Source organism: Aspergillus puulaauensis, chromosome 2 (genome assembly GCF_016861865.1).
Source record: "Aspergillus puulaauensis MK2 DNA, chromosome 2, nearly complete sequence".
Classification (NCBI taxonomy): Eukaryota; Fungi; Ascomycota; class Eurotiomycetes; order Eurotiales; family Aspergillaceae; genus Aspergillus; species Aspergillus puulaauensis.
Window position 1 is genome coordinate 5,314,106 of NC_054858.1, and position 25,599 is coordinate 5,339,704.

Consider the following 25,599-nt stretch of genomic DNA (forward strand, 5'->3'; position numbering starts at 1 on the left):
GATTCGGTAAAACGCCGACGAACTGAGCTCTCGATCCAGATGTAATAAAGGGTACCGGAGATATGTATTATGCGTTAAACATTAACAAATGAAATACTGAAGTGGTCCGCGGCCGTTACAGTCTCCACTGTAGCCGGGTATCATGTATTCACATCGTTGCTCCATGGATCAGATTCCGTATATACGCTTCATGTACACTACAAATTATACAGTCACCCCATTGTATCATGTCCTCCAGACTCAAAATCCGCCATGAGCTGATCAGAGTCCCAAGCTGGCGGTGCGGTATCCAGCCCCCAGTCATTCAACCAGCCAAGGTCAAAAAGATCTCGCAGGGTCCCAAGTTCATCAATCAGTAACGACCTGCCGTCATCCTGGGGCACATAATTAATCATCTCTGGACCTTCCTGCTGCAAACTGCCCCCAGACCCGAGGTCAGGGAAGTTCCCCAATCCACCGTGAGACCGTTCATGGGTTAGAGATATTAAATGTGAAAGCTTCTGGCATGGCTCGAGAGCCACTGACCACCACTGACTGAGAAAGGTAAGAAGCTGGAGCGCCATCTCTGCACGAGATAAGCATTCGGACAGAGGAGTTGCACCCCAAACAGCAGGGTATGTCCAAAGACAATATAGCATGGTAATAGCCGCGACAAAGATGGAGTGGGCCGAGAGCCAGGAACATTCCATATTGGAGAAGCGGTGCAGATCTCCTTGAATCTGGATAATGGCCATCGCGCTGTTAAAGCACGCCTGGATGGCGTTTGACTTGGGATGTGGTAGCTGGGGACTTGGCCTGTAGAGCAGCATTATGCATTGGTGGTACTTCAGCTCGAGTCGCTGTACTGTTGTTCCTGACAGTGAGTTCGTCTCGCTTCGGGGACGTCCTCGCTGGTAAGTTCGGATCTCAGATAAAAGTTTTACGCAGGCTGCTTCTGCCTCTTGCTGCCAGGAGTCCAGGTTGGTAGGCCAGGGGAATCGCCGGGGTGAACGAGACACGCGGTAGATCATGAGCTTGATCTCTGCAACTATCCGGTCAAACCGAAGAGAGTAGATGCATGCTATGTACGGCGTTTTTATTGTCTCGTGGGCCTGTTTATCTGACTGGGTATTATATTGGTGCCACTGGGTAGCTGCCTCCTCGACTTCATCACTGCTTTCAAGACTGGGGAATGACTGATCTATGGCCTCGTCGCGCAGCGTCAATGGTCGGCCCAGAATAGTCGTGAGCGTGCGATCCATCGAGTAGGCAGACCAGAAGACGGCACTACGTACGAGCTGTGTCCTATCCCGTCCATCTAACCTTGCCATTAGAATTCATGACCGGCTACCAACGTAGAAAGAGCAACCTACTACTATCACGACGCTGAAGCCCTAGGTCCAAGCAGCTCGCGATGATGGTATGTAGCAAGTACCACGCATTCAGCCCTTCTGGATTGTAGAAGCTGTGCAGAACCATCAGCAAGAGAACCTGAACCCCTTCCACACTTTCTGGAAGGTTGAGATGCGCGCAGGGTTCCATCCCCGACAGGAATAAGGCAGACGAGGAGTAATCGGCCCCCAGTCTGGTCTCGAGGAACCGAGCTCCAAGGGACAAAATCAGGAGAAGCTGCGCGGAAGCAAGTCGGATTGGCAGGAGGCTGTTCCATTTCGATGTCTCGTTGAACTGTTGGGCTTGGTCGAGCAGGTGGTAGAAGACGTCCTGTGAGATAAATGGGAAGAAAGGCGTGGCATCGAAGAAAGCATCGGCATACTGCTGGCAATCTGCGGGAGGAGGGAGGTTAATTGAAGGGATGTCTGCAGCCAGTGCAGTCCGCTTTTGGTTTACGATATCATGTTGCTGCTGCTGCTCCTGCTCTCGGAGAAATGACAAAGGCAAGCCTTGGGACTGTGGAGCACTCTCGTATATCAACCGTGCAAAGGTGACCCCAGATGAGGGCCCCAGGTACTTTGGATCTGTGGTGTTGGAAAGTGATAGGAGGCCGACTTCATGGGCCAAGGGCTGGTGACGGGTAATCTGACTCGAGAGAGAGTTCGCCGGGGACTCTGCAACGGGCGTCTGAGTCTGGCCATGGCTTATGGGGCCATTTCCAGCAACAGAAACACCTGCTGGAGGGTTGATTGTCTGGGTATCAGCAGGCAAGACACTTCGGTTGTTCTCCGAGAGCTCAGGGGTCTGCGGCATGAGGGTATTGTCTCCATGCCCCTCTAGCTCACGCACCCGTTTCTCGAGATATTGAAGCCGGCTGAATTCAAGACATTTGATTAGAATGTAGGCTCACGTCTTTGCGAGATCACAAACCTCCTGGACACCGCGGATGCCGCCCGCCCTTCGAAGCACTCCTCGCCGGCTTTGGCACAGTTGGAGCAGGCGGGCACTGCTCCATCGCAGCGGACCTTTCGCCGACGGCAACGAACGCATGCCGAGGGCCTTCGTCGAAGTGGACTGCGGGCTGTAGGGCTTTGACTTTGGAGTTGGATATGAGACGGAGTTGTTGCGAGGACCGGAGCCCGCATCGGATCCGCCCGATACGGAGTGCGTCCTGGAGCCTGCATTGGTGCTCTCGGCGTAGTAGATAATTTCGGAAGTAAGGCTGAACACTTCGAGTGTCGAAGGGACTGGCACTTTGCAAGGAACAAGAATAATGGAGGAGAAAGGGGAGAGAAAGACGGCGGCAGACAGCCGTCGGTTAATAGCCGAAGCGCTCCACACAACAGACGAACGGACAACGCGCTATAAGGCTATGAGTGGAAACGGGATGTGACAGCGGTTTCTGCGGGGTCTGTCTGGGGTAGCGGATCTTTCCGAATCAAATAAACAATAAGGGGTCGTGTCTATAAAATGGAGGGATGTAAGGGGATGGTTGGCGGGTCTGCCAGAGACAGCACTCCGCAGCAATGAACGGATTCTCCAGTACATGGTTGGTGTGTTTGCTATATGAAAACACCGTCGAAGGCACCTAACACTATAAAGTTACTTCTCCTGATGGCACTTACCACTGTTGGTACAGGGCTGAGAGTCCCCAAGCACGCATGGTATGCCCTATCCCCGATCCATCAGAGTGATATCTAACTGTAGCAACTGTCGGTAGGGACTCGCACATACACATCATCGAGCCAGACCGATACCCACTAGATCCAAACAGAGGTACGGTCCATTGTGCTTAGAAGAAACGTCTTTAATATCGTGTCAGACTACACTCCCAAGCCAGCAACTCGCCAACACGCCGCCGAGTTTGAAGCCTCCCACGGTATCGACCATGCTGTTGTCGTGCTCCCTAGTGTGTACGCAACAAACAACACTGTCCTTCTCGATGCCCTGCGCTCCTTCAACGGAAGCTACGTTGGTGTATGCGTGCTCGATATAGATGAGCAGGTAGACAACAAGACGCTACAGACATTTCACCAAGCCGGCGTTCGCGGTATTCGAGTTAACTACGGGAACACCGGGACAGATTCCCAGATCACCGCGGACGTCGTTAAAGCTGCAAGTATTGCGCGTGTCCACGACTGGGTCCTGCAGCTGTGGCTCCCAATCAGCGCCTACAAGGCCCTGCAGCCTGTAATTCCAACCCTCGGCGTGCGGGTTGTGGCCGACCATTACGGGCATGCGATGGTGGGATCGCGAACGAATGATCCCAGGAATACGGTTGATCCGTTTACTATTCCTGGTTTCCGCGAGGTAATCGATCTTGTCCGGAATCGGCATCTGTTCGTGAAGATCTCGGCGCCATACCAGAACTCAAAGCAGGAGCCTCTATACAGCGACTTGCGTGTGGTTGCGGAGACTCTTATGCTCAACGGGCCTGAGATGGTGGTGTTTGGCAGTGACTGGCCTCATACCTCTAGTAAGGAGGGTAATGGCCCTGGTGGTCCGTTGGTTCCTCAGGACTATCGTGACATTGACGACGAGGCTATCCTGAAGCAGACGCTGGAGTGGGCAGGGAGTCAGGCACAGGTTCAGCGACTCTTCGTGGACAATCCACGTCGACTATGGGGGTGGACCGATGTCCACTCCTAATTCAATAAGCTTTGCTGTTCTTTTATTTGCTTTGCATTGTATATAGTCATCCTGGTATATCCAACCCTACCCAGTCTCATAATCCTCATAAGCATAAGACATCGCGCAGTTCTCCCAACGTTAATCGACATATGAAAAGATATACACACTACTTGACAGCGAATGGACATCCCATGTGCCGGACAGACTTGATTTTCTCTTCAAATCCATCCATCTCCTTCCTCCCCACGCCTCTTCTCTTCTCCGGGCCTACTTCATCAAATCGGTAGCCCTCGGGGTGATATTTCTCTCCACCCTTCCCACCAGGGACGATGCCTCCCAAGGCCCAGGTCATCCAGGCAATGGGCCCCCACCGGTTGCTGAAAGTCGGCTTCACGTAGTAGGGATGTACCAGGTAGTTGTTGTGGTTGTACCGACCAGTCTTGGGATCCTTGTTGCTGAACTCTGGACCGGCGACCAAGCGTGGCAGTGTCAGATATCGCAGGACAAAGCGGCGTAGACTGAATGCTGCAAATGTTGCGGCCTGAGCGATGTTTGACGGCTCGGGGTATCTGGTAGGGCACATGTGAGTATTAGAATTATAGCAGTACAAAACAACAAGGGAAGGGACATACATCATCGCCCACCGCAGACGCTCTCCCATCAAAGTACCCACTGCCTCACGGGCGACTGGCATCAGAGGTCGGGGAATGTAGTAAAGAAGCAACGGGACCAGCTCGTCGGCTGTCTGCTTGTTCGTCGCAGTGGGGACCATCTCCTTGGCCTCGTAGTGCTGGGCCCAGTCCTTGATGTCCTCGTAGAACTCAAGGCCATCCTTCCACTCTTCCTGCTTGAGATATCCCTTATATTCGATGCCCATGGCATCACCGATGCTCTTCCAGTACGTGCCCAGAGCGCATATCTCGTAGTCGGTGAGCGTCCGCCACTCGAACTTGTTGATCCAAGTGACAGGCTCGGTGATGAAGACACTGAGGGTGTAGAGAAGGTCCTCATTGGAGATCTTGCCGGCCTTGATATAAGGATTGTGCAGGTAATTCATGCGCGAGATTGCTTCCACCGTCCTGCTCTTGCGAGGGTCCTGGAATAGGAACTCGCCAATCAAGACGGTGGTGTCCTCGTATCGCTTGCTAGCACTGGCCGGGGTACTGAACATGCGAGTAGCCACGAGCAGGCTGGAGATTGTTGGGATGGCGTAGGTCTGTCTGGTTAGCTTTGAATTTGTTAGAGTGGCAAGGGGTCTACCTTGAAGAGGGCGAATTGCAGCGATTTCAAGAACACTAGGGGGAATTCATATTGGTACAGCTCGCCTATGATACTTTGGGCCTCGACATTGGTCATTTTTGCCAGAGCCTTGCGGTCAGGGTTGTTGAGCTTCTTCTTCATGCGCCGCATGCGTCGGAAGCGCAGCGATGAGCACAGAATGACATAGGCCAGGGCGGCGGCGCCAATCTTGGCAGGGGGGATGTTCTTGATATCCTCAATGGATACTCCGTTCGAGAGCATCTTGGAAAAGGCAGAGGTGACCGCGTTGGCGGCAGGCAGCTCGCTGATGGTGCGGACAATCGACTCCATTGTGGCGGCAGGGTTATCCAGCAGACAGATTCCTGCAATGCAAGCAACCCCGGCACTCTATATTTATCACTACTGTTCCCCGCGGGGCTGCGATCCCCAAATTCCCCAGACAGAGATTGGCCTGTGCACGAGGTCTGGGGTCGGACTGGCATCGACGTCGTGAGGCCCGAGGAAGCCGAGGAGATCGAGGCACCGAGTGCACGCGGGGATGAAAGTTTGAAAGGCCAAGCAAGCTCATGCAGACTTTGGATTCCAAACAGTCTGATTGGTGTTAAGCTGGAAAAGGACCCTGGACTGCTCGCATTTGGCTCAGCCACGCAGTCTAGTGAAGCTTATGGCGCCGATCCTCGTCCTCTCTGGAGGTTCAGGGGCGATCTGGGGACGAGAATCCTCGCAATCTCCGCAGTCCAGAGTCTGCTCTGAAGAACTAACGGTGTTCCCCGCTCTTCGGATTGTTCACAGGACTAACAGGACAAGGAGGAAGAGGAGCTAAAGGTCCCCGCCGTCTGGACCCTGCTGGCCCGCGCGGCATTTGCCACCGAACCCCTCCAACCGCTCGGTATTTCGCGGCTGAAATGATCATCCTCTAACGTCCTCTAACTCGAGCTTATGAATTGGGCATCTGTCGGGCGTCGGTGATTCTTGGTGATCTTCAAGGCGAAAGTGGCAGGCGTGCTTGACGGCTGGACATGCATGTTGGCACCAGAGTAAGTATTAGACTAGGACATTGATACAAAGTTGAGAGCGGGATCATGGAGAGAATAAATCGGGAGTAGATTATGATTCACAGTAATTGTACGTAGATTCGTATGTTATATGGTATATGGACAATTGGAACAAACTATGCCTTAATCCCCTTGTACACTTCCACTGCATTCGCCATCGCCGGCACCAGCTTGTCAGTCACGGCCTGAATACGCTCCTCGAGTGCAGGACTGTTGTTGACCTCCTTCAATGTAGCCAGCCATGCTGTAGTCGACGACTGGATCCATCCCAGCGCAATTTTCACCACACTGGGTAACCCCATGCCCAGCTCGCAGAACCGGTGGTAATGTACGACACTAATCCGTTTGAGGCCGTCCAGGAGAAGCCAGAGGTTGTCCTCGACACGCTTCACGACGCTTTCGAGGTGCTCGTCAAACATCTTGCCGCCGTCTTCGGCTTCGCCGCAGGCCTTCAGCGCCTTGTCCGACTTGTTGACGCACTGACGGACACTCTCGGCTCTGCCGCCAATGAACCCAGCCCCGACAAGGCCCATGTTTGAGGGGTCCGGCTCCACGGTCTTGTATAAATTGCCTGGAGTGCGTTAGCATAGAGCACAATGACGAACAGGATGACAAACGTGAAGCAGCGAGGAGATCCTCGATGGAAGTGTCAGCCTTCTCCCATGGGGACTGCGAACCAAATCCGAAGACCATGTTGATATCTGTTGACTTGTGATTGGGAGATGGAGAAGGAATATTTTGAATGACAGAGAATACCTCAACAAGGTGATGGCTTGCAAACTATATCTTCTATAACAGGAGGGGCCATCTCCGAACACCGAGCCTCGGACGTCTTCTCTTTTAATTGTCTGGAAACGATCCATTTTGGAGTATCCCGGCCATCAACGGCGTGGAATAGATCGAAGCTTGTGTTAATCGTGCGAGCTCCGGACTTTCTAGACGCTTTGCTCGCCGATCCGCATAGTTCATTTCCCCGTGGCATGAGGGGTCATTACTTGCGTGTGCGTCACAAGCTCGTAGGAAATACTTACTATATAGGCTTAGCTGATACTAGAGACTAATACTGGGACTCGTTTTGAAAAGAATGGTTATATTGGAAGACTCCACCCAATGCAGAGGTGTAGAACTCATTTACAGCCACTGCCGGCCATTACTGTCATGAACACATAAACGTGGTAGATCCAAGGCAGTCCTCCACCAATCCGTGAAGATAAGTATCATAGGACGCATTCATGTCCGTCATATGCCAGAGATCTGATGTCGCCAGGGGACGTTCCATCGGCACAGTCGAACTCGACTGCGGAGAGTGATCCCATCCCAGCGTATCGCCCTGTTCTACTAGAGGGGATTGATTCACTGGAATATTCAAATCCAGATAATCCAGGTTGACTTGCGAGAGTGAGCTCTGGTCGTAGTCGTAACTTGAACTGTCGCTGGCATCGTCGTCGCAGAGGCCCAAATGCGTAATGGACTCGTGAGCTGTATGTATGGCCGGATTGCTTACAGTTTCAGTACTTGGTATGGCGACAGTCGATGTTGTTACAGCCTCAGGACTCAATGATTCCTCGCTCTCTTCCTCTCTTGCAGCGGGAATCTGTCTCGGCCTGGCCTTGATGCGAGAGGCGCGCGCCTGTGACAACCAGGGCAGTCGAACCTTTCCCAGTGGAGGGATGATGCAGACCAACTCCGGCAAAGCATTGTTGGATGGTAGTCGGCCAACAGACATGAAATAGTCGACGGTGGTGGCTATCAAGAGGTATGCTCGCGTATGTCGCAGGAAGGCGTCGTGCCAGTTCTTGACCCGGCCCTTTCCTAGTTGCATATCATTTCTTGCGCAGTCGCCTGGCGTTTGTGTTCGGAAGTCACTCGCACTCGAAGACCTCTCAGGGCTTTCGTCGAGGAAGACTTGTTGCGATGTTAGGTATGCCAGACGCAGAATGTCGTCGGTTTGGGTGCTGATGAAATCAGTCACGTCGTACACTCGGCGTGAATGTGACATCAACTCCCAAAGACACTCCAGGGGCAGACGGCGAGATCGCTGCTCTTTATCTGTCGACGACAGCTTGAAGTTGATTGCGCTGAGAATGAGTGGCATCGACATGTATCCGACGCTGCAGTCATAATCAGCAAGAACTCGAAGTGAACGGGGCCGGACTACATACATTGTGAGAGGCAGGATCTGAACCTTGCCCTTATTACTAAAATACTCGAGCAGCGCGACTAGTCGAGTTGTCGCATCGTGAAGCATATTTCCAGTGTATAAAAGGTGCTTCGTATAATCACCGCCGACGTAGTCCCGGTGCCGTTCGATCAACAGCGCTTCGTAATGAGCAAGCTCCATCCGAGCTGTTCTGTACCAGTTGTTAGAATATAGGAAAATATTCTGGCATACAGGAACTCACTGATAGTACATCATTGTCAACTGGGTGAACTTGATGACAGCACTGTGGGCAGTAGAGTGCCGAGTATGCGACAGCGGCGACTCTTGCTTCCACAGCTGCAACGACGTCCTGATCCTGTTCAGAATGCCGAGTGTATTCTGAAATCCCTCGCGAGATAAAAAGGGCAGAGAAAGGCCATGGGTGCCAAAGACGATCGACACCATCTCTGTGAGCAGAAGCGCCAGCTGGCACTGGCTTCGGAAGACGACGAAGAGCATTCGTTTGGTGCCTGGGTCGTATACATGAGAACCGTTAACCTCGTCTTCGAACCATTCCTCCCTCGGCAGATCTTTCAGCATTCTTAATTCAAAAGACGAGACTTGCGGCTGGCGACGAAGGCCCAGGGAAAGACTTCTGTCCCGGATGAGGATTGACCACCACAGCCGACTGCGGGTTGCCTCCACTGTCTCGTGGTCATCGTCGTCGCACTCGCTATCAAAACTCGCTTCGCATGCTGCGTGAACGGCGTGCGTGAGCCAGAGAGTCGCAGCCTGTGGCTGGTTCGCAGAGGTATGGAAGGTCAACAGGAGCGCAGCCTGCGCCCGGACGAGCGCTCCCTCGCCGCTCTGGAAATGATATAGAAACTGCACCTGTCAGCGGAAGGCTTGTATAATGATGTGATATCCAGACCTTTGCTCTTTGATATAGAGTATTCCACGCATTCCTCTTGTCGTCGAATCCACAGAGCTGCGCGGTCTCAACCGAAATATAAGGAGAGCTTGCAAACAAGATTGTCTGGAAAAGGAGGAGCGGCAGTTTAGCAGCAGATGGATCGCTGGTTTTACTGCGATAGAGATCCCAGAATACCGATTCATCGATTATCGGCGTGCAGGGCTGGATGTGCAGGAAGTACTGTCGCACAAACTCCTCCAGATAGACAGGAGCAGGGACTTGCAGGCAGCCCTTGGAGTTCAAGAATGCGACATCTTCCCGGGTCAGCGACGAAAAGCCGTCTAGCTCTAGGAATGGGTATGAAGAGAAAAGAACGTGGTTCTGGGGACTGGAAGTGGCTGCAGGCGCATTGTCGTGGCCAACAGCGACAGGCATCGAGTCCACCTCTGGCTCTGGCAGGGCGCGTCGGCGTGTCGGGCTGTCCAGCATTAGTTCTGGCCACACAGGTTCCACTCGTCGACAACCTCACTTGGTCTGTATTTTCTTTCGCATCACGCAATTGCGGTCATCCTGGCGACAGCGCGTGCAGGGACGGCCCAGCGTGGTGGCGTCGCAGCGCACCTTGCGGGCGTGGCACCAGGCACAGGCCTTGGAGGCTCGTTTGGTGTAGGTCGACATGGACAGCTGCCAGCGATGTTGCATTCTTGCATCCCTTAGCAAAAAAATGAAAAATCGCCGAACGCGACCTGTGGGCTTTATTGATTTGTGTCCCCGCATCCAAAGAACGAAGACTCGCGGGGTGATTTGCAGTGGGGACGACACTTTTACACGCCCTCGGCACCTCGGCCAGTCAGTAAATAGTCTGATATAGTTGCTGCTTCTTGGTAGAGCACTAAGGACCAGCCATGAGTTGCCTGCCCTGGCATGGATCTGCAGTGGCGCTGATCTGGTGCGGTTGCAGCTGTGCTTCGCTGCCCTTACCACGGGCCTGAACGAGCATCTTATTAACTGAACTCCAGGTATACAAGTGCATTCCTAGGTCCAGTCCATTCCCAATGGGAGACAAATACTAGCGCTGTCGGAAGTTGCCTGGCGGGTTGTGCCCCAGATGTCGGCCCCGGCGCCCACTTAGCGACCAGTCCGAGACCAAAAGGGTTTGGCGGGGTTATTAGTTATTGGCTTGTCTTGCTGGTTATATTTCTAGCAATCTCCTACTGTGAATGTAGCCCAGAATGCCAGAAACGTGCCTAAAGACCCCTCGATCTCAAGATACTGGACGAACGGGTCTATACAATGGATACGGTGGGATAAATGCGACGCCCTTGTATACGAGATTCCAACCATTGGCAAAGGGCCAAGAAAATCGAGATGATACTTGGCGGTAATGAACAACTAAATGATAATGTATACGATAGGAATAGTGATGTTCCTCCCAACATGTTATGTGTCACTATCTAAACAGCTGTCTGGCTGCTGGCAGCAGGGTTAGCAACGGCATCCGGCGTTGAAAAAGGAGCAGCGAATCCATATGTTTTAAATCCTTCTGCATAATTTATGCCTGGCTCACGCTCTTTCGTACAAAACACGTCAGTATCCAGCATTCTAGCTAGCAGTAATGGACGCTTACCATGATCAGGGGGGAAATGGGCCCTCCGGTGCGCATAATACTGCCCCCTTAAATCCTCCCCATCGGACCTCATATGATACGTGGCATACAAACTAGCCCTCTTTGCACTCGTCTGGTTCTTCGCCGACCGGTGCGCCAAATGGCTTCCAAAAATCAACATGTCCCCTCTCTCAAGTGGTACGGGGACCCAAGGCTGTGCACGCTCCCAGGGTTCCGAGATGTGCCCGCCGTGCAAAATCTCGACGTCCATCTTGTGCGAGCCGGCGACAACCTCCAGACACCCGTTTTCTGGCGTGGCAGCATCGATGGCGATGTTGGCGGTGATGTGCTCAATACGGCCGATGTGGTCGTAGGCCGGGGAATCTATGTGGGCCTGGAAGCCATTTCCGAAGGGCAGTTTGTAGTTGATCTTATCCTTGAACAGGAGCATCTCCTGCGTGGGACGGTCAGATATGCATATGTATATACGCTTGGATGGGAACTTACTTGGCCGGATAACTGCTCCAGTATCCCGATCAGGCTCTTCCCACAGACCAAACTGTTCCATCCCTCATGACAATCAACGAAATTCTCCGTTCGCATCAACTGCCTCTCGCCATTTTGGTTGACCTCATCATACGGCATCCACTTGCCCTTCACCCGGGGCCATTGACGCACTTCCTTCTCCCATGCATTGAGGGTGTCAGGACTAACGAGATTGTGCTCGTGGACGCGAAGCAGTAGATAACCGTTTTCGCGGTAGTGGCTGAGTTGTTCGGGGGTAAGAGTGAGGGAGGACATCGTGGGACGGCTCTAGGCTGGGTAAAGGATGGGAAAAACAGCCTCTGTCATTCGTGTTTTTTGCCGGCTTGGTGATTACTATTTACAATTATTCTCATCCAGTATAACCCATTGTCTCCATGCGTGGTTCCATAATGCCGGTCTCATTGGGTCCCGCCGTTCGCACCCATATCTCGCGCTTCGCACCGGGGTGGATCGTCTGGATATCACTTACATGCACGTAAAGGAGTTGGTCGCATTTCGCACCGGAATGTCCAGATCCTGCGTTGTGTGGTGACTACGCACCTCGAGCGGTCTTCTGGATAAATATATATTCGCGTAATTCTAGCGTCCGTCTATCAGACAACCTCCAAACCAGAACCCTATATCAGTTCCCAAACGATATTCAAGTTCATCATTGCTCAAGGCGATGTAGACTATATCGGGGAGCCCATTTCCCAAGGAAGTTGGCTCAGCCAAAATGCCCCTCGGCAGACCCCGCATACATGGCCCAGGGTCTTGACAGCAGCATGCACATATCGGTAGACGTTATCTTAGTAGGTTCTAGGCAAGTAGTATATCCCCAAGTCATTGGGCGAACCAACCGACAATATCCACGGGAAAAGAAGCAGCACAGATCCGGGGACGACGATCGAGGACTTCTCCCCGAGTACGCCGCAGGAGAGGGTTGGCGAGATGTAATTAAATGCTGAGAGAGTCCTGCAGATTCAAGAACGCTTGCAGTCGCAGGATGGCAGCACGTGCAGGCACTGATGGCAGCTAGACCTCGCCAAAACCCGCCCAAGCCCATGGGTACCCGCCAAAAACCCGCCCATGGGCTGGGTTGGGTCTTAGTCAGCAAACCTATAGGTAGGTTTTGATTTTCTTAGCCTAACCTAAAAACCTATATAGGTTACTAAGTAACCTATAAAAGCAAAAAAATATTATTTATCAGCATATATTAAATTATACGGTAATTTTTCAGATCTTCTTATATTTATTTAGTTTAGCCCTAATATAGATTTAGATAAGGATAACTATAAATCTCGAAACTCTCTCTACCTAAATTAAAATAATATTATAATATTTACTCTTCTATTTAATTTTCGAGTCTAGTATATTTTATATCCTTCTAATCTACTAAATAGTATTATAATCCTTCCTGATAATTACTTTTAGGATCTCTTACTAAGTTAAATAATAGAAGTTAGGAGTTAAGAAAGTTTAATATCTTCCTCTAGTTCTTTAGGAATATTTATTAGTATCCTACCTATTCTAGAAGTTTCTGGCTTACTCTCAACCTTACTCTCTTTATCTATTTCTATAGCCTAGGTATTATCCTCTTCCGCTGCATCCTTTTTATAATTACTAATAGGGTCAAACTTATCTTCTATTACTTTAAAAGTAGATTCTACTTTATATATTACTTAATTATCTTTCTCTACTAGTATATTCCCACAGTAGCTGAACTGCTTATTATCTAAAGTAAACTTCTAAAAATACATAAATATTATTAGGTCTTAAATTATTTTTTTATTAAGAGAGCTACAGTAATAGTAGCAGATATCTCTAGTACTGTTAAAGAATTATTTAACCCCCACGCCAGTGGCTGGTATAGAGAGTAAATCGTGTATAAGATAGGAAAGAATAGGATAGTTATTTTTATAATCTTTCTAGTAAGTTCTTAGCAGGAGCAGAATAATCCCTGTATTATATTAATTTCTAGATAAAGAGAAAAGAAACCAGGAAAGTTTCCTATTTTCTTAAAGATATTAGTTTACCTTATTCTATTAGTCTCCGCTGCTGGGCAAAGAGCTACTTAACAGTCTAAGCAGTATATCTAACTCTAATACTTACTGCGGGGTATAATACCTTATAGGACAGAAGAATAAATTAGAAATCTACTATTAGTATTAAAGAAAGCCCTTCCTTAGGTATCCCTAATAGTACTGTAAGATCTTACTATAGTATTTAGAATATTCTATATTACTAAAAGCTAAGAGTTTATATTAGAGTGCGAGTATTATTCTTATAGTATACAGGAATCTATAATTATAGTATATTTTATTATAATAGTCTCTTAGCTTTTATTTTACTATAAGTAAAATATTATATATTACCCTCTTTTATAGCATCTTCTTTTTATTTAAACTCTAGATTAATTTTTTAATATATTCTAGGAGCTTTCTATATATAAGGAAGATACTATAGATTATTATATCCTTTATTTTTATAAAGACTATTATAAACTGAAAGAACAGCTTTATTAATTAGAGAAGATAATCAATCTACCACTACTTAATATTACTAATCTTAAACTATCCGTAATTATGATTACTGTAATATCTGTTAAAATAAATCCGCAGTTTCCACATCTATTAAAGTATTAAAAATATAGAATTCCAGCGTGTTTATATATCCTAGATTAGAAAAAGCCGCTTATAGACAGGCTGAAGGAAGATAAATATATTCTATTATTAAAAACTAGCATTCATAAAAACTGTAAGTAACCAGATCTAGGCAGAAAGATTTAATATAGCTTATTAATTAGTAATAGAGGGTTAAATCTTTATAAGTATATAGATAATATTACTATATTCTACTAAGTCCTATAGAAAACTAACTTAAGAATCTAACTATAATATTCCTACTTCCTTATTTCTAGGTACTGTCCTGATATGCCCTAAAAGCTACTTAAGATAAAGCTAGATAATATAAGCCATGCAAAAAACATGAATAATAAAGTCTTAAAAGCTAATAATACTAGTAGAAAGTAATACATCCTACAGCTTTTAAATTAAAGTATTATTATTAGTTGCGTTATCTGTAGTTACAGTAAATATTTAACTTAAAAGATTTTATTCCTTTAATAGCTGAAGTAATATATTACTTAAATTAATCCCTAAATAAAGGCTATACAGAGATTTAAAGCTAAGAAGAAGCTTGCAGTAATTCTACCTGCTATTAATAAAATATACTGTAATTACTATAAATACCTGTTAAAACAGGCTAATCTAGTAATTTAAGATAAGTAATACCTTGACATCCTCTAGCAAGTCCTTTAATTAAGATATATATTATTTAATCACAGTATCACGCAATCATCAATAGAGTGTTTTTACAGATAAAAGCTCTAAGCAGGATAATCTAGAATAGATTAGGTTTAGTAATTACTAGAATATAATATCTTCCACCACCTAAAAAGACAGGCGCAGGCTAGTAATAGTTTTTAAGAGCTGCTTCTCCAGCTATTCTTTTATAAACAGAGACCCAGTTATCATAGTTACTACTAAAGCTATTTAGATTAAATCTTAGATAAGGGTTTACTAGGTTACTCTTTTCTTACCTTTTTAGCAGCTGCTTGATTTCTGGTGCCTTCCTATAATACTAGTACTGTTGGATTTATAGTATAGGTAGTCTAGTAAAGTTAAATAAGACTGATATACCACCTTAGATCTACCTGTATATATCTCTGCTACCTGGTGAAAGTGATTCTAGACCTCAGCTAAGTATATTCTAATTAATTATTTAATTCTTAATCTTCTACCTTCATTCAACTATCGCCTATACTCAGTATATAACCACTAAAAGAAGAAATTATCTTTATAGACCGCGTTATATAAAACCTAATTCCTTTTACAGCCGGGGCTAATATACTTCAAGATTATCAGAGAATCTCCTAGAGAGAAATAGGATCTAGTAAAAAACTTTACTATAGATTAGCTAGCATTTAATACTAATAGTATAACTATTATCAAAACATACTAATAAGCAGAAGTCTGACTCGAGAATTAGATCTAATAATAGCTCAATTAATTACAGAGAGCTGAATAAATAAGATATTAACCTTAATAAGCTTAAACTAGACAAAGCTATAGTAGTAATTAAGATAACCCAAAGAATATAAATAATAAAATATTATTAAAGAAGCTAATAAGTAGTTTATTATAGCTACTAATATTTATTTTTCTTTTACTTTTATAGTTTTAGATATATCTATTTTTTACGCGTCAGACTGCGTCGCCGCGCGAATAGGTACCCAAAACCCGTTCAGACCCAAAAACCTATAAAAACCTATAAGAACCTGAATATAATTATAAAGAGAAAGGGGGTATTAAAAAAGTATATTTTTAGTATATATTTAGATAGGAGGTATAGATAGAAGGTATAGATAGCTATTAGTATTATATAAATATTTTTAATTATAGTATTAACCTAGAGTTCAGTCAGTTTATAAAGTACAGAGATAATATATATAAAGTAAGAGATTAAGTATATATATATTTTAATAAAGTTTATTGCTATTCTTAAGCAGAAAATATATTATAATATTAAATTACCAAAAATTAATTAATGACTAATCCGATTTATGCAATAATTATACTAGCTTTAGGTATTTTAGATAACCTACAGATACCCGCCAAAAACCCACAGGCGGGTTTAAGACACCTAAAACCCGTCTTGGGTAACCCATAGGCGGGCCGAAAAAGTGAGAACCCAACCCAACCCGCGTTTTGGTGAGGTCTAATGGCAGCCTGTGGGAGCACGTGGGAGCACGTGGGAGCACGTGGTTTCCTTGGTATCTTGGCTGGGAGAACATCCATCTTGGTATTGTATCTTGGTATTGTATCTTGGTATCTCTTGGTATCCCTTGGTCTTGTCAGTTACTGCAGCACTTCGCACCGATGATATGATGCTGGCTGGGCCAATGCTCCCAATGCGCAGGATGTCAACGTACCTGAAGCCGATATGGACTATAAATACTATGGCCACCGATGACAAAACGCGCTCTCTCTATCTATCTTTCTAGTATTGACTGCCACCATGGTATCGCTGCTTGACAAAGTGAAGTTTTTCTGTGTCGCGGGCGTTGGCCTGTTTTCTGATGGCTTTCTCAACTTGACCATCGGTCTAGGTTTGTGCTTTTCTCAATGAGTACTTCTCTGGTAGCTAACCAAACCATCTGCAGTGGTCCCGATGTTGGGCTATCTGTATTGGCAGGACCAGGGCGGCGAAGTCCCCTCGGTGCAAAGTGACATCATGAAGGGTACCCTGAATGTTGGGATGGCCGTCGGTCAATTGCTGTTTGGTGTACTGGGAGACGCCCTGGGTCGCCACAAGGTATACGGCAAAGAGCTGCTAATCACCCTGTTCGGCACCCTCATGGTCATCTTGCTTCCCTGGAACAACTTTGACCAACAGTCAATTGTTGCATGGGTTGCATGCTTTCGCGTTGTGACCGGAATAGGCATTGGAGCAGGTAAGAGATCGAGAAATTGCCGATGGAATCATCCAGACTGAACGTTTATCGTTACTTAGACTACCCCATGTCATCGTCTCTCACTGCTGAAAGCACGCCGCTTGGTTCCAGAGCGGTTCTGTCCCTGTCTGTCTTTGCTTGCATGGGTCTCGGCAACATAGCTGCCAGTATCACGTTCCTCGTACTGGTCGAAGCGTTCCAGTCCGGGATTGAGTCCGACATTCAGTACGTCGAATGGGTCTGGAGACTCTTATTTGGCCTGGGTATGATCCCCGCCGCCATTACGCTATACGCCCGATGGACGATGGCAGAGACGGCGCCCTATGAAAAGTGTATGTCCCGTTCACACCAGGAATGCACCTGTACGTGAATCTAACCCTTCCAGACGTATCGAAAGCCACGAGGACGGACACCGAACAGACAGACAAGCGAGGCCTAAGAGAGCAATTCCGGGACTTTGCTGTCTACTTCAGCGAATGGAAACATGCCAAGGTTCTATTCGCGACCTCAGCGTCTTGGTTTCTCTTGTAAGTGTATAACGCGAGGCCCCTCTGGCGCCTGATCCAGACTGACTGATGGCTCTGTCCAGTGATATTGCCTACTACGGCGTCAACCTCAACCAAAGTGTCATCCTCAAGGAAATCGGTTTTGCCGATGGAGCTACCCCGTGGCTCACCCTTCGCAATACTGCCATCGGAAACATCATTGTCCAAGTTGCTGTACGCTGCCGCAAATCCCGTCCCATCTTCCCTGATTTGCGGTGCCCAAAAACTAACCAGAATATAGGGCTACCTTCCTGGATACTTCTGCGGAATCCCCCTACCCGACCTTCTGGGACGCACTCACCAGCAGTTCTACACGTGCATGATAGTCGCCATTCTATATGCCATCTGGGCCGGCATAACCAATCACACCAGCGTGGGAGGGCTGATGACCGTCTTCACGCTCTCCCAGCTCTTCCTCAACATGGGCCCTGACTGCACAACCTGGCTCATGCCTGTCGAAGTCTTCCCCACCTGCGTTCGCGGCACGGCACATGGCATCTCCGCGGCGGCAGGCAAGCTCGGCGCCATCCTGACTGCGTTCGCATTCGGTACTGTGACTGACCGTATTGGCTTGCCGGGTGTGTTGGGCCTCTTTTCAGGCGTCATGGTCCTCAATGCTCTGGTCACTTTTTTGATTCCCGAGACGAGGGGCATGACTATTGCTGATATCGAGAACGAGGTTCATTTTGCTGAACACCGACCAATGGATATATTCAAGTGGCCAGGACTTTGGAAGAAGGAGAACGAGGAAGTGGAGAAGGAGGAACTGGATACGGATGACAATGAGCCTTCAAAGTCTGTCGGCGTTTTTCCCAATAAGGACGTGTCTGTTTGAGCACCAGACCCGAATAGACGGTGCGAGTCTCAGATGCAGTCACGTATTAAGGCAGAGCTCCCTACATATAAAATTGGATTTAGCAATTGTTTGAGAAATTTTGAGAATGCAACTGTTTGTTGCACATTACCAGTTTTTTAATGGGAGTTACTTGATAGTAAAATAGTAGTGTTTGCAGCTGTCATCCCAGGGTATCTTCTCATCAAAAGGTACTTTTTGCATCAAGGTACCTTGTCACATTCTCATAACCCATCTTTTCCTATTAGTTAATGATTGATTGGCTGTGTGTACCCTATCTGTGTACCCTGTCTAGTGTCCTCAATGTGCAAATAGTCTGGTGAAAGGGCTATTACGCAGGCAGATGAGGCTAGAATGATGTTATGTTGGGTATTGGCTCGAACAGCTGCAGGGATGCTCAAAGCAGTCGCGCGAAAGGCTGGACATCTTTTCTTGGTTATGGTTGCGCGAAAGGCCGAAGCGAAAGGCTGAACAAAGCCCCTTAAATCGCGAATTCCCCCATTTTGATCATTCTCATTTCAGTCCACCTGTCCTGCTTTGAACAATCTTGAGATCATGACAAGACTCTCTTCCGAGGCCGCGGATTATGCTCCTCTGGCCTTGTCGAACGCGACCACCTCCGACCATGACGAGCCGCCGGATGAATGGCAAATCCCACGCTCCAAGGCAGCCAATGTTTGGGCACGTATTGGAACGCTCAACCTCCTGGTTCTGGCGTTGGGATCAATCTTTCTAGCTGCCCCGCTGGTGCTTCTGGGGCTAGTATGGAGAGAGTCAGTGGTCGCCATATCCGGGGGCCACCCTAATATGCTTTGGACGCGAGTTGTTCATGCTGAATGGACTGCCCGATTCGTGACAGCCTGTACCGCAGTGATTAGGATAATCATTGCTTTTCAGGCTGGTGTGTTTACTGCAATGGTTGCTAGTATCATGCTCGAAACAATCGGCACGCCATTATCCTATGCACCATTCTACTCAATCATCAGAGCTGTCAGCGTTAGCCCGAACACTTTACTATTCACAGCAAGTCTCCGACCTAAGGGCGTCCTATCTCTTTTGATCGCTCTACTTGTCGTGGTCGAGGCTGCAGTGATTGTGGCGTCTCAATTCTTGTCTACGATTCTGATCTCCGACTTCATGAACAGCCGTTTCACCGACGCAGATAACTTTACCCAGGTTGGTGGCGCGATAGACTACTATGGAAGAGTATCATTCTGGTGGAAGATGCCTCCTACGTCAAGCTGGACGTTTGCCGAGATGTCAGAGCCATTTTCGGACGGCCCCAACTACCACGATACAGGCCACACATATCGAGCATTCCTGCCCTTCGACGACGAGGCACCACGAAAGGATTTGCGCAGATTCCGTGGACCAGCGCAAGTAATCGATTACCGCGTATTCTGTGTGCAGCCCTTCCTGCATGACATGACACTCAACCCCCTTGGCGCGGATGGTTTATCCGGCCAGGTAGCGATAGATGCACCTTACCATCAGCTGCCAGGCTTGCCGACAAACCAATTTGTCAATTTTACCTGCAAGCTGCCCTCGCCGTATATCCGGGAGAGAATGTGGGGTGAGGGTAGCTTATGCTTTCCTCAACTTCCGGAGAATTGGACTGTGCAGCTGGCAGAACCCTTGGTCGAGACTATCGAGAATCGCTGGCCTTCGTTCGCGAACATGTTCCTTGTTCTTGACAGCCTCGACCACGGTGCTCGAATATCGAATTATCAAGGGCTGGCCATCCCGGGGCCACACGTCGAGGTTGCGCGCAAGGACGGTCCTTGGGCTATAGTGAATAACGGTTCTGATGTCGAGGCACTGCGGGTATCTGCCTGCTTTACTGACTTCCATGCGGCAGAATTCATAGTCGAGATGAACAGCTCTTGGGAGGGCTTGGAGCCCAAATTAACTTGGGATCTTGAGGCCGACGGGCATAACACCGAACCAAGCCGGCGCCAGCTTGGAGTGTCCAGGTCACCGCAGAGCCTGCGTGAACGGGGAGTGCTAGCACTGATAATGCACTCTCAGCGGAACGATAGTGATTTGGATACCCAGGACCAGGGTGAGGACCAGGGCCTAGTGACTCCTCAGCAGTCTGTGCCCGGCTTTCTAAGCGGACTGCCACCTGAGAACAAATACGATGAAGCCAATTTCGACACTGGATTGTTGCTGTCAAAAGGGGATGTTTCGGATGTCCTCAGAGCCGACGTGAGCCACGTGGATTTATTCCAGGATGCCTTGCATGATACCGACAGTCCGGCACTCGCGTCGCAAGGCCTCCTCACTCGGGCTGCTCAAATGGCATACTACAAAGACCTTGTACGGGATAATACCACTGAATCAGCCAGGACCGCGTTCTCTACCATTGCCTCGATCCCCATGCAATGGACAGGGTTCATTGTTGCAGTTTCGCTGGTTGCAGCGCACGTTACCATTCTCTTGATCATATTGGTTATATTCATTTTTTCCACGCACCACTCACTTCTCGGGCATTACTGGCAGGCTATCGCGCAGGTTGTCTCCGAGGACACTATCCGAGTGCTGGAGCAAGCCGACGCAATGAAAGACGATGAGGTCGCACAGTGGGGGGAGCACAAAATACCGCAGTTGGCTCAAACCAGTCTTGTCCGGCGACAATCCAGCGGGCGAGTTGCCGTTGGAGTAGGAGAGGAGAGTGAAATATAACCACAAGCGGCCGAGGTGTGCGTACAGCGCGCCCCTAGAAAGGATGTCTCGAGTAAAAGCTTGGTGGAGAGCCACGTGCAAACCAGGATAAAGCGGCCATCATCAAGCTGCTATCTTTGTAATTGATCACCAGCCGAGGTGGACAACTGCGTAGCTAGTTTCTGCTGGTTTTTGATGGTTTCTGGTAGCTTTTGGTATTTTTTGTAGTTGGGGTGGCTGTTGTAGTTGTACACACAGTCTGTTGGTTGTTTGACCCTGCTGAGTCATGTTTGCATGTTTGCATGTTTTGCATGTCCGGTGTTTGCATCTCGTGATTTTCCAAACAGTCAACACTCAAACTCAACAATCCTTCATCCTTAATCCTTAATCAACATGGCAGTCGAGTACGAGTTTGGCGGACCGTAAGGACCCTCCCCTGCTATCTGTCATTTCTAACCCGCTGTAGTCTTGGTGCCGCCGGCATTGTCTTCGGCCTCCCGTTGCTGCTCTATTCCTTCGCGTTTGGCTGTAACGATGTTGCTGGCTGCCCCATTCCTTCTCTGCTCCCTGGGCGTGCTCTGACTTGGGGGAATGTGAAGGCAGAGACGGGCCTTGCAGATCTCAGCATAAACAGCTTCATCACATGGGAAGTTCTCTTCGTCACTGTCGGCTATTATGCTTACAGCCTGCTTCTCTGGAGACTTCTGCCTGCCAGCCAGGTTCACGGCACCAAACTGGTCCACCATGGCCGCCCGCTGTCATATCGCTTCAATTGTAAGTATAGACATTCTGTCGCATTTCCTGAACACGGTCTGATCTGGATAAATAGCATTCTATGCCAGTGTGGTTACACTCACCATCTGTGCTGTTGGAACGTACCTGCATGGTGCTCACTTCGCTGTCTGGACTTATATCGCCGACAACTATGTGCAGCTTTTGACCGCTAATATCCTGATCTCATACGCTCTATCTGTGTTTCTCTACATCCACAGTTTTAGCGTGGACACGAAATACCCCAACCGCGATCTTCGCGAGTTGGCCGCTGGAGGCACCACCGGGAATCTGATCTACGACTTCTACATCGGCCGCGAATTAAATCCCCGTGTAACTCTGCCATTCTTCGGAGAAATCGATATCAAGACCTGGTGCGAAGTCTGCCCTGGTTTGACCTTGTGGGCCCTGCTAGACCTGGCCTTCATCGCCCAGCAATATCGCAACTACGGCTACATCTCCGACAGTATTGTCTTCACCGCTGTCGTCCAAGCGTACTACATCTTCAGCAGCCAGTACGGCGAATCCAGTATCCTGACCATGATGGACATTACCACCGACGGCATGGGCTTCATGCTCACCTTTGGTGACCTCGCCTGGGTTCCCTTCTTGTACTCCACGCAGTGTCGCTACCTCTCGACATACCCCGTGCACCTGGGTTGGGTACACATCGCTACCATGTGCGCCGTTTTTATCCTTGGGATATATATCTTCAGGGCTGCCAATACCCAGAAACACGTATTCCGAACCGATCCTAATAACCCTGCCGTAGCTAAGCTGTCTTATATCCAAACTAAGCGGGGCACACGACTCCTGACAGCTGGATGGTGGGGGATCTCTAGACACATCAACTACTTTGGCGACTGGATGCAGTCTCTCCCGTTCAGCCTGCCAACGGCACTCGCTGGATACCTTATTCTCCCGGCGGGTAGCACCGTAGGCGATGCCATTCCGATGTTGGATGGCCGACTGGTGGTTCAAGGACCCGCGGCTGGCTGGGGCATGGTCTTTACCTACTTCTATGTTCTTTACTTCGCCGTACTATTGATCCATCGCGAAGGTCGAGACGATGCCATGTGTCGCAAGAAGTATGGAGATGACTGGGCGGAGTACAAGCGGATTGTGCGATGGAAGATCGTGCCTTGGCTGTATTGAGTTTGTACTCAAGCCGGCACCTTTACTGCATCAACTCGATGAGGTGTGCTTTGAGACTGATATAAATTCCGGAGCATGGCCTCCAGGTTGGTTCGTTATTGCTTTGTTGTAAATACTAGTGTCTTTAATTCATCTAATGGTATATACTATATGACCTTCGCCCTCCCAGCACATTGATCTGCCAAGGGTCATCAACCTAGTCTACTGCCCCTTGGTCAAACTGGTTCTGGCCGGAATGATGCTCTCTGCTGCCAGCCGGTCAAATGCGAGATAGTGGCCCTGGCCGATGGACAGTTCCTCCGTGAAGCCCAATCCACGGATCTTGTCGAGGCTCATCTCTCGATTCCTGTCCAGCAGCGTGAATCCGGCCTTGACGAAAACCCAAGAAGCCTGGTCCACCGTCCGATGTCTGAGGCCATATTCCTCGCACATCTTCTGATACTCGTTCTGGTGGTCCGCCCACCACTTGTCAAGCTCTCCCCATCTGTCCTCCTCAGGGCCTGTACCCTCTAGCCCAAAGTATTGGGCCAGAATCGGCCATCTGACGGACCATGGCCCGGGTGTGTCGGTATCGGCAATGTTGAAGCCCTCCCCGTTGGCTTCCTCGGGCTTCTCAACTGACAGAAATATTTCAGCCCGAGTGATGATGTCCTGCGAAGACTCGGTGAAAGTATAGACAAAGTTCTTCTTCGTGCCGGGGAACTTCACCTGCGCCCCCGGTCCATTGATGTACCGGTATAGGGCGAGGTAGAGAGCAATGGGCTCAACATAGGTCATGCTCGTAACAGCGGGGACGTGTCCTTGACAAGTGACGCTGCGATTAGCATATTTTCCTCCTCGATAGACATTGTATAACCTACCGACAATCTGGTCCGGGCGCACTTCACACCACCGCCATTGTTTCCCCTTTGCAGCCGTCTTGATCAGGTCGACCTGGTCATAGTAGAAGATTTCATCGCCCCATGGAGAGGGGATCCTAGGCTGGTCTTCTCTCAGAGGAGGGTTGATCTCGATCTTGTCCATGTACCGGAAGACGGCGACGCCATAGTTCTAGTTATGATTACTCGTCAGTTGCCTGCCTTATATGACCACATAAGGGGCTTACATTTGTTCCCGTTTGCAGGAGAAAGAATTTCAGGCTGGTACAGAGCTGGTCAACCGCATGGACGGCGTTAAAGGTCATGCCCACGTTGAGGTTCTTGATGTCCATGACATTCTCCGAGTACGCTGTGGCGTTGGTGTACGCTATTGAACCAATATCTCCGTTAGCAACTGTGGCAGCTGCGATTGTCCAGTAGGACTACGCACCAAGATAATACACGTGGGTTACTTGATCCAGGCTGGGAATCTTGCTCTTCAGCTGCTGCCGGACATCTTCCAGGTTTGCACGCAGGTCAACGCCAGAGTACAGCTCGAGGCGAGGGTCCAGGGGCAGGCCGCTGTCCTCGACGGTTCGTGGGCGATGGGTCAATGCAATGACCCTGGAGAAGGTCGTCGCAGAGGGATACGAGAGGAGGTTCTTGGTCACTGCCCACCCGGAGATGCCACTGGCACCAAAGACGAGGGCCACGTTATTCTGGGATTCGATCATGTTGAAGACCGTTTCCTTTCCTACACTGGGACAGTTGGAAGCTCTCAGACCAGGGCCCGATCGCAGCCCGCACGTACCTTTATACGGTAGCCCCTCATCCTATTGTCTCGAGTAATGTGAAAGTGGATATACTCGATGCGATGGGTCGATAGCCTGCTCCTTCGCGGGCCGCTGTCCAGTGTCCACGGATGATCGTTATACGCGGGTCGGATGGCTTACGATGGTCCAAGCAAACAATCCCTGTTCTATGGACTGTCATCGTGGTCGGCTAATGGTTCTCCTGCCCAGAATGGCATTGATTGCACTCTTAGAACCGACAGCTTGGGAGCCAAGCACCGCCGGCGTGGTGGTACAGCCCTAGCGCCGCTGGAGTGAACATCATTGCTGTATTGCTGAGCAGCTCTGCCGATTCTCGCCTTCTCGCCCGTCTTGGCTGGGCCGACATCAGTCATGTCAAACACTGTGGGCCCTGTGGGTAGGCCCAATCACGACTCAGACGCGTTCGTCTGGACTCTATGGAGCCGATGGGTGGCCGGGGAAGAGCACCCGTGCGACCACAGCACTAACAGGGACTTTGTTCCGGCACTCCATTGCTTGCCAACTGCCATGGCCCCCAACAGCCTAAGACAATGGTCTCTGCCGCTTGCTTCATTTAGAAAGGTGCCTGTCGTCTATTGTCCCAGTTCCATCGCCCTCCCGCCTGTCTATCGAGCCTCGATATCCCGTTCCCACTGATCCGGGGTACGATATCGGATCGGTCGCGTAGAGGGCTATTACAAGCAAAAGATTACGATCAAACTCACCAGACACGGTACAATCTCTGATTTCGGCGGGACGGTGTGTTGCCGCCTGGTTTCGAAGGATGTCTGAAACCTCACTTGTTCCACGCCGGTTTAGTATTACGGTAACAGGCCTGAGCACGAGCACCTTGATCGATTCCCAATCCCTGTCAGTGGGCCAACTATGCGTAGTAACGATCGCCCATCAGGGCTTTACTTAGCACG

The 25,599-nt window shown here is 49.1% G+C and overlaps 10 protein-coding genes across 10 annotated transcripts; 4 read left to right on the plus strand and 6 right to left on the minus strand.

The window, feature by feature from the left end:
- Positions 1–212: 212 nt before the first annotated feature.
- APUU_22165A (fungal specific transcription factor domain-containing protein) lies at positions 213–2,555 on the minus strand (the record flags this gene model as incomplete). Its single annotated transcript, XM_041700998.1, has 3 exons — positions 213–1,297; positions 1,353–2,245; positions 2,302–2,555. 3 exons carry the CDS (start codon positions 2,553–2,555, stop codon positions 213–215), a joined length of 2,232 nt encoding a protein of 743 aa, XP_041553927.1.
- A 342-nt stretch (positions 2,556–2,897) lies between these two features.
- APUU_22166S (uncharacterized protein) lies at positions 2,898–4,020 on the plus strand (the record flags this gene model as incomplete). Its single annotated transcript, XM_041700999.1, has 4 exons — positions 2,898–2,924; positions 2,974–3,035; positions 3,092–3,147; positions 3,194–4,020. 4 exons carry the CDS (start codon positions 2,898–2,900, stop codon positions 4,018–4,020), a joined length of 972 nt encoding a protein of 323 aa, XP_041553928.1.
- Positions 4,021–4,168: 148 nt separating this feature from the next.
- On the minus strand, positions 4,169–5,592 carry APUU_22167A (uncharacterized protein; the record flags this gene model as incomplete). Its single annotated transcript, XM_041701000.1, has 3 exons — positions 4,169–4,571; positions 4,635–5,218; positions 5,263–5,592. The coding sequence occupies 3 exons, from the start codon at positions 5,590–5,592 to the stop codon at positions 4,169–4,171; spliced, it is 1,317 nt and encodes a 438-aa protein (XP_041553929.1).
- Positions 5,593–6,433: 841 nt separating this feature from the next.
- Positions 6,434–7,010, minus strand: APUU_22168A (uncharacterized protein; the record flags this gene model as incomplete). The annotated part of the gene is made up of 2 exons (XM_041701001.1): positions 6,434–6,888; positions 6,935–7,010. The coding sequence occupies 2 exons, from the start codon at positions 7,008–7,010 to the stop codon at positions 6,434–6,436; spliced, it is 531 nt and encodes a 176-aa protein (XP_041553930.1).
- Positions 7,011–7,473: 463 nt separating this feature from the next.
- APUU_22169A (Zn(II)2Cys6 transcription factor) lies at positions 7,474–10,072 on the minus strand (the record flags this gene model as incomplete). Its single annotated transcript, XM_041701002.1, has 5 exons — positions 7,474–8,428; positions 8,480–8,668; positions 8,720–9,342; positions 9,389–9,848; positions 9,900–10,072. The coding sequence occupies 5 exons, from the start codon at positions 10,070–10,072 to the stop codon at positions 7,474–7,476; spliced, it is 2,400 nt and encodes a 799-aa protein (XP_041553931.1).
- Positions 10,073–10,824: 752 nt separating this feature from the next.
- APUU_22170A (phytanoyl-CoA dioxygenase family protein) lies at positions 10,825–11,777 on the minus strand (the record flags this gene model as incomplete). Its single annotated transcript, XM_041701003.1, has 3 exons — positions 10,825–10,940; positions 10,998–11,430; positions 11,484–11,777. The coding sequence occupies 3 exons, from the start codon at positions 11,775–11,777 to the stop codon at positions 10,825–10,827; spliced, it is 843 nt and encodes a 280-aa protein (XP_041553932.1).
- A 4,803-nt stretch (positions 11,778–16,580) lies between these two features.
- PHO84_2 (inorganic phosphate transporter Pho84) lies at positions 16,581–18,396 on the plus strand (the record flags this gene model as incomplete). The annotated part of the gene is made up of 6 exons (XM_041701004.1): positions 16,581–16,671; positions 16,726–17,016; positions 17,076–17,348; positions 17,402–17,543; positions 17,606–17,735; positions 17,803–18,396. The coding sequence occupies 6 exons, from the start codon at positions 16,581–16,583 to the stop codon at positions 18,394–18,396; spliced, it is 1,521 nt and encodes a 506-aa protein (XP_041553933.1).
- A 573-nt stretch (positions 18,397–18,969) lies between these two features.
- On the plus strand, positions 18,970–21,099 carry APUU_22172S (uncharacterized protein; the record flags this gene model as incomplete). The annotated part of the gene is made up of 1 exon (XM_041701005.1): positions 18,970–21,099. One exon carries the CDS (start codon positions 18,970–18,972, stop codon positions 21,097–21,099), a length of 2,130 nt encoding a protein of 709 aa, XP_041553934.1.
- Positions 21,100–21,471: 372 nt separating this feature from the next.
- Positions 21,472–23,004, plus strand: APUU_22173S (uncharacterized protein; the record flags this gene model as incomplete). The annotated part of the gene is made up of 3 exons (XM_041701006.1): positions 21,472–21,500; positions 21,545–21,852; positions 21,908–23,004. 3 exons carry the CDS (start codon positions 21,472–21,474, stop codon positions 23,002–23,004), a joined length of 1,434 nt encoding a protein of 477 aa, XP_041553935.1.
- A 201-nt stretch (positions 23,005–23,205) lies between these two features.
- APUU_22174A (SDR family oxidoreductase) lies at positions 23,206–24,595 on the minus strand (the record flags this gene model as incomplete). The annotated part of the gene is made up of 4 exons (XM_041701008.1): positions 23,206–23,804; positions 23,865–24,054; positions 24,110–24,249; positions 24,313–24,595. The coding sequence occupies 4 exons, from the start codon at positions 24,593–24,595 to the stop codon at positions 23,206–23,208; spliced, it is 1,212 nt and encodes a 403-aa protein (XP_041553936.1).
- Between the last annotated feature and the right edge of the window lie 1,004 nt (positions 24,596–25,599).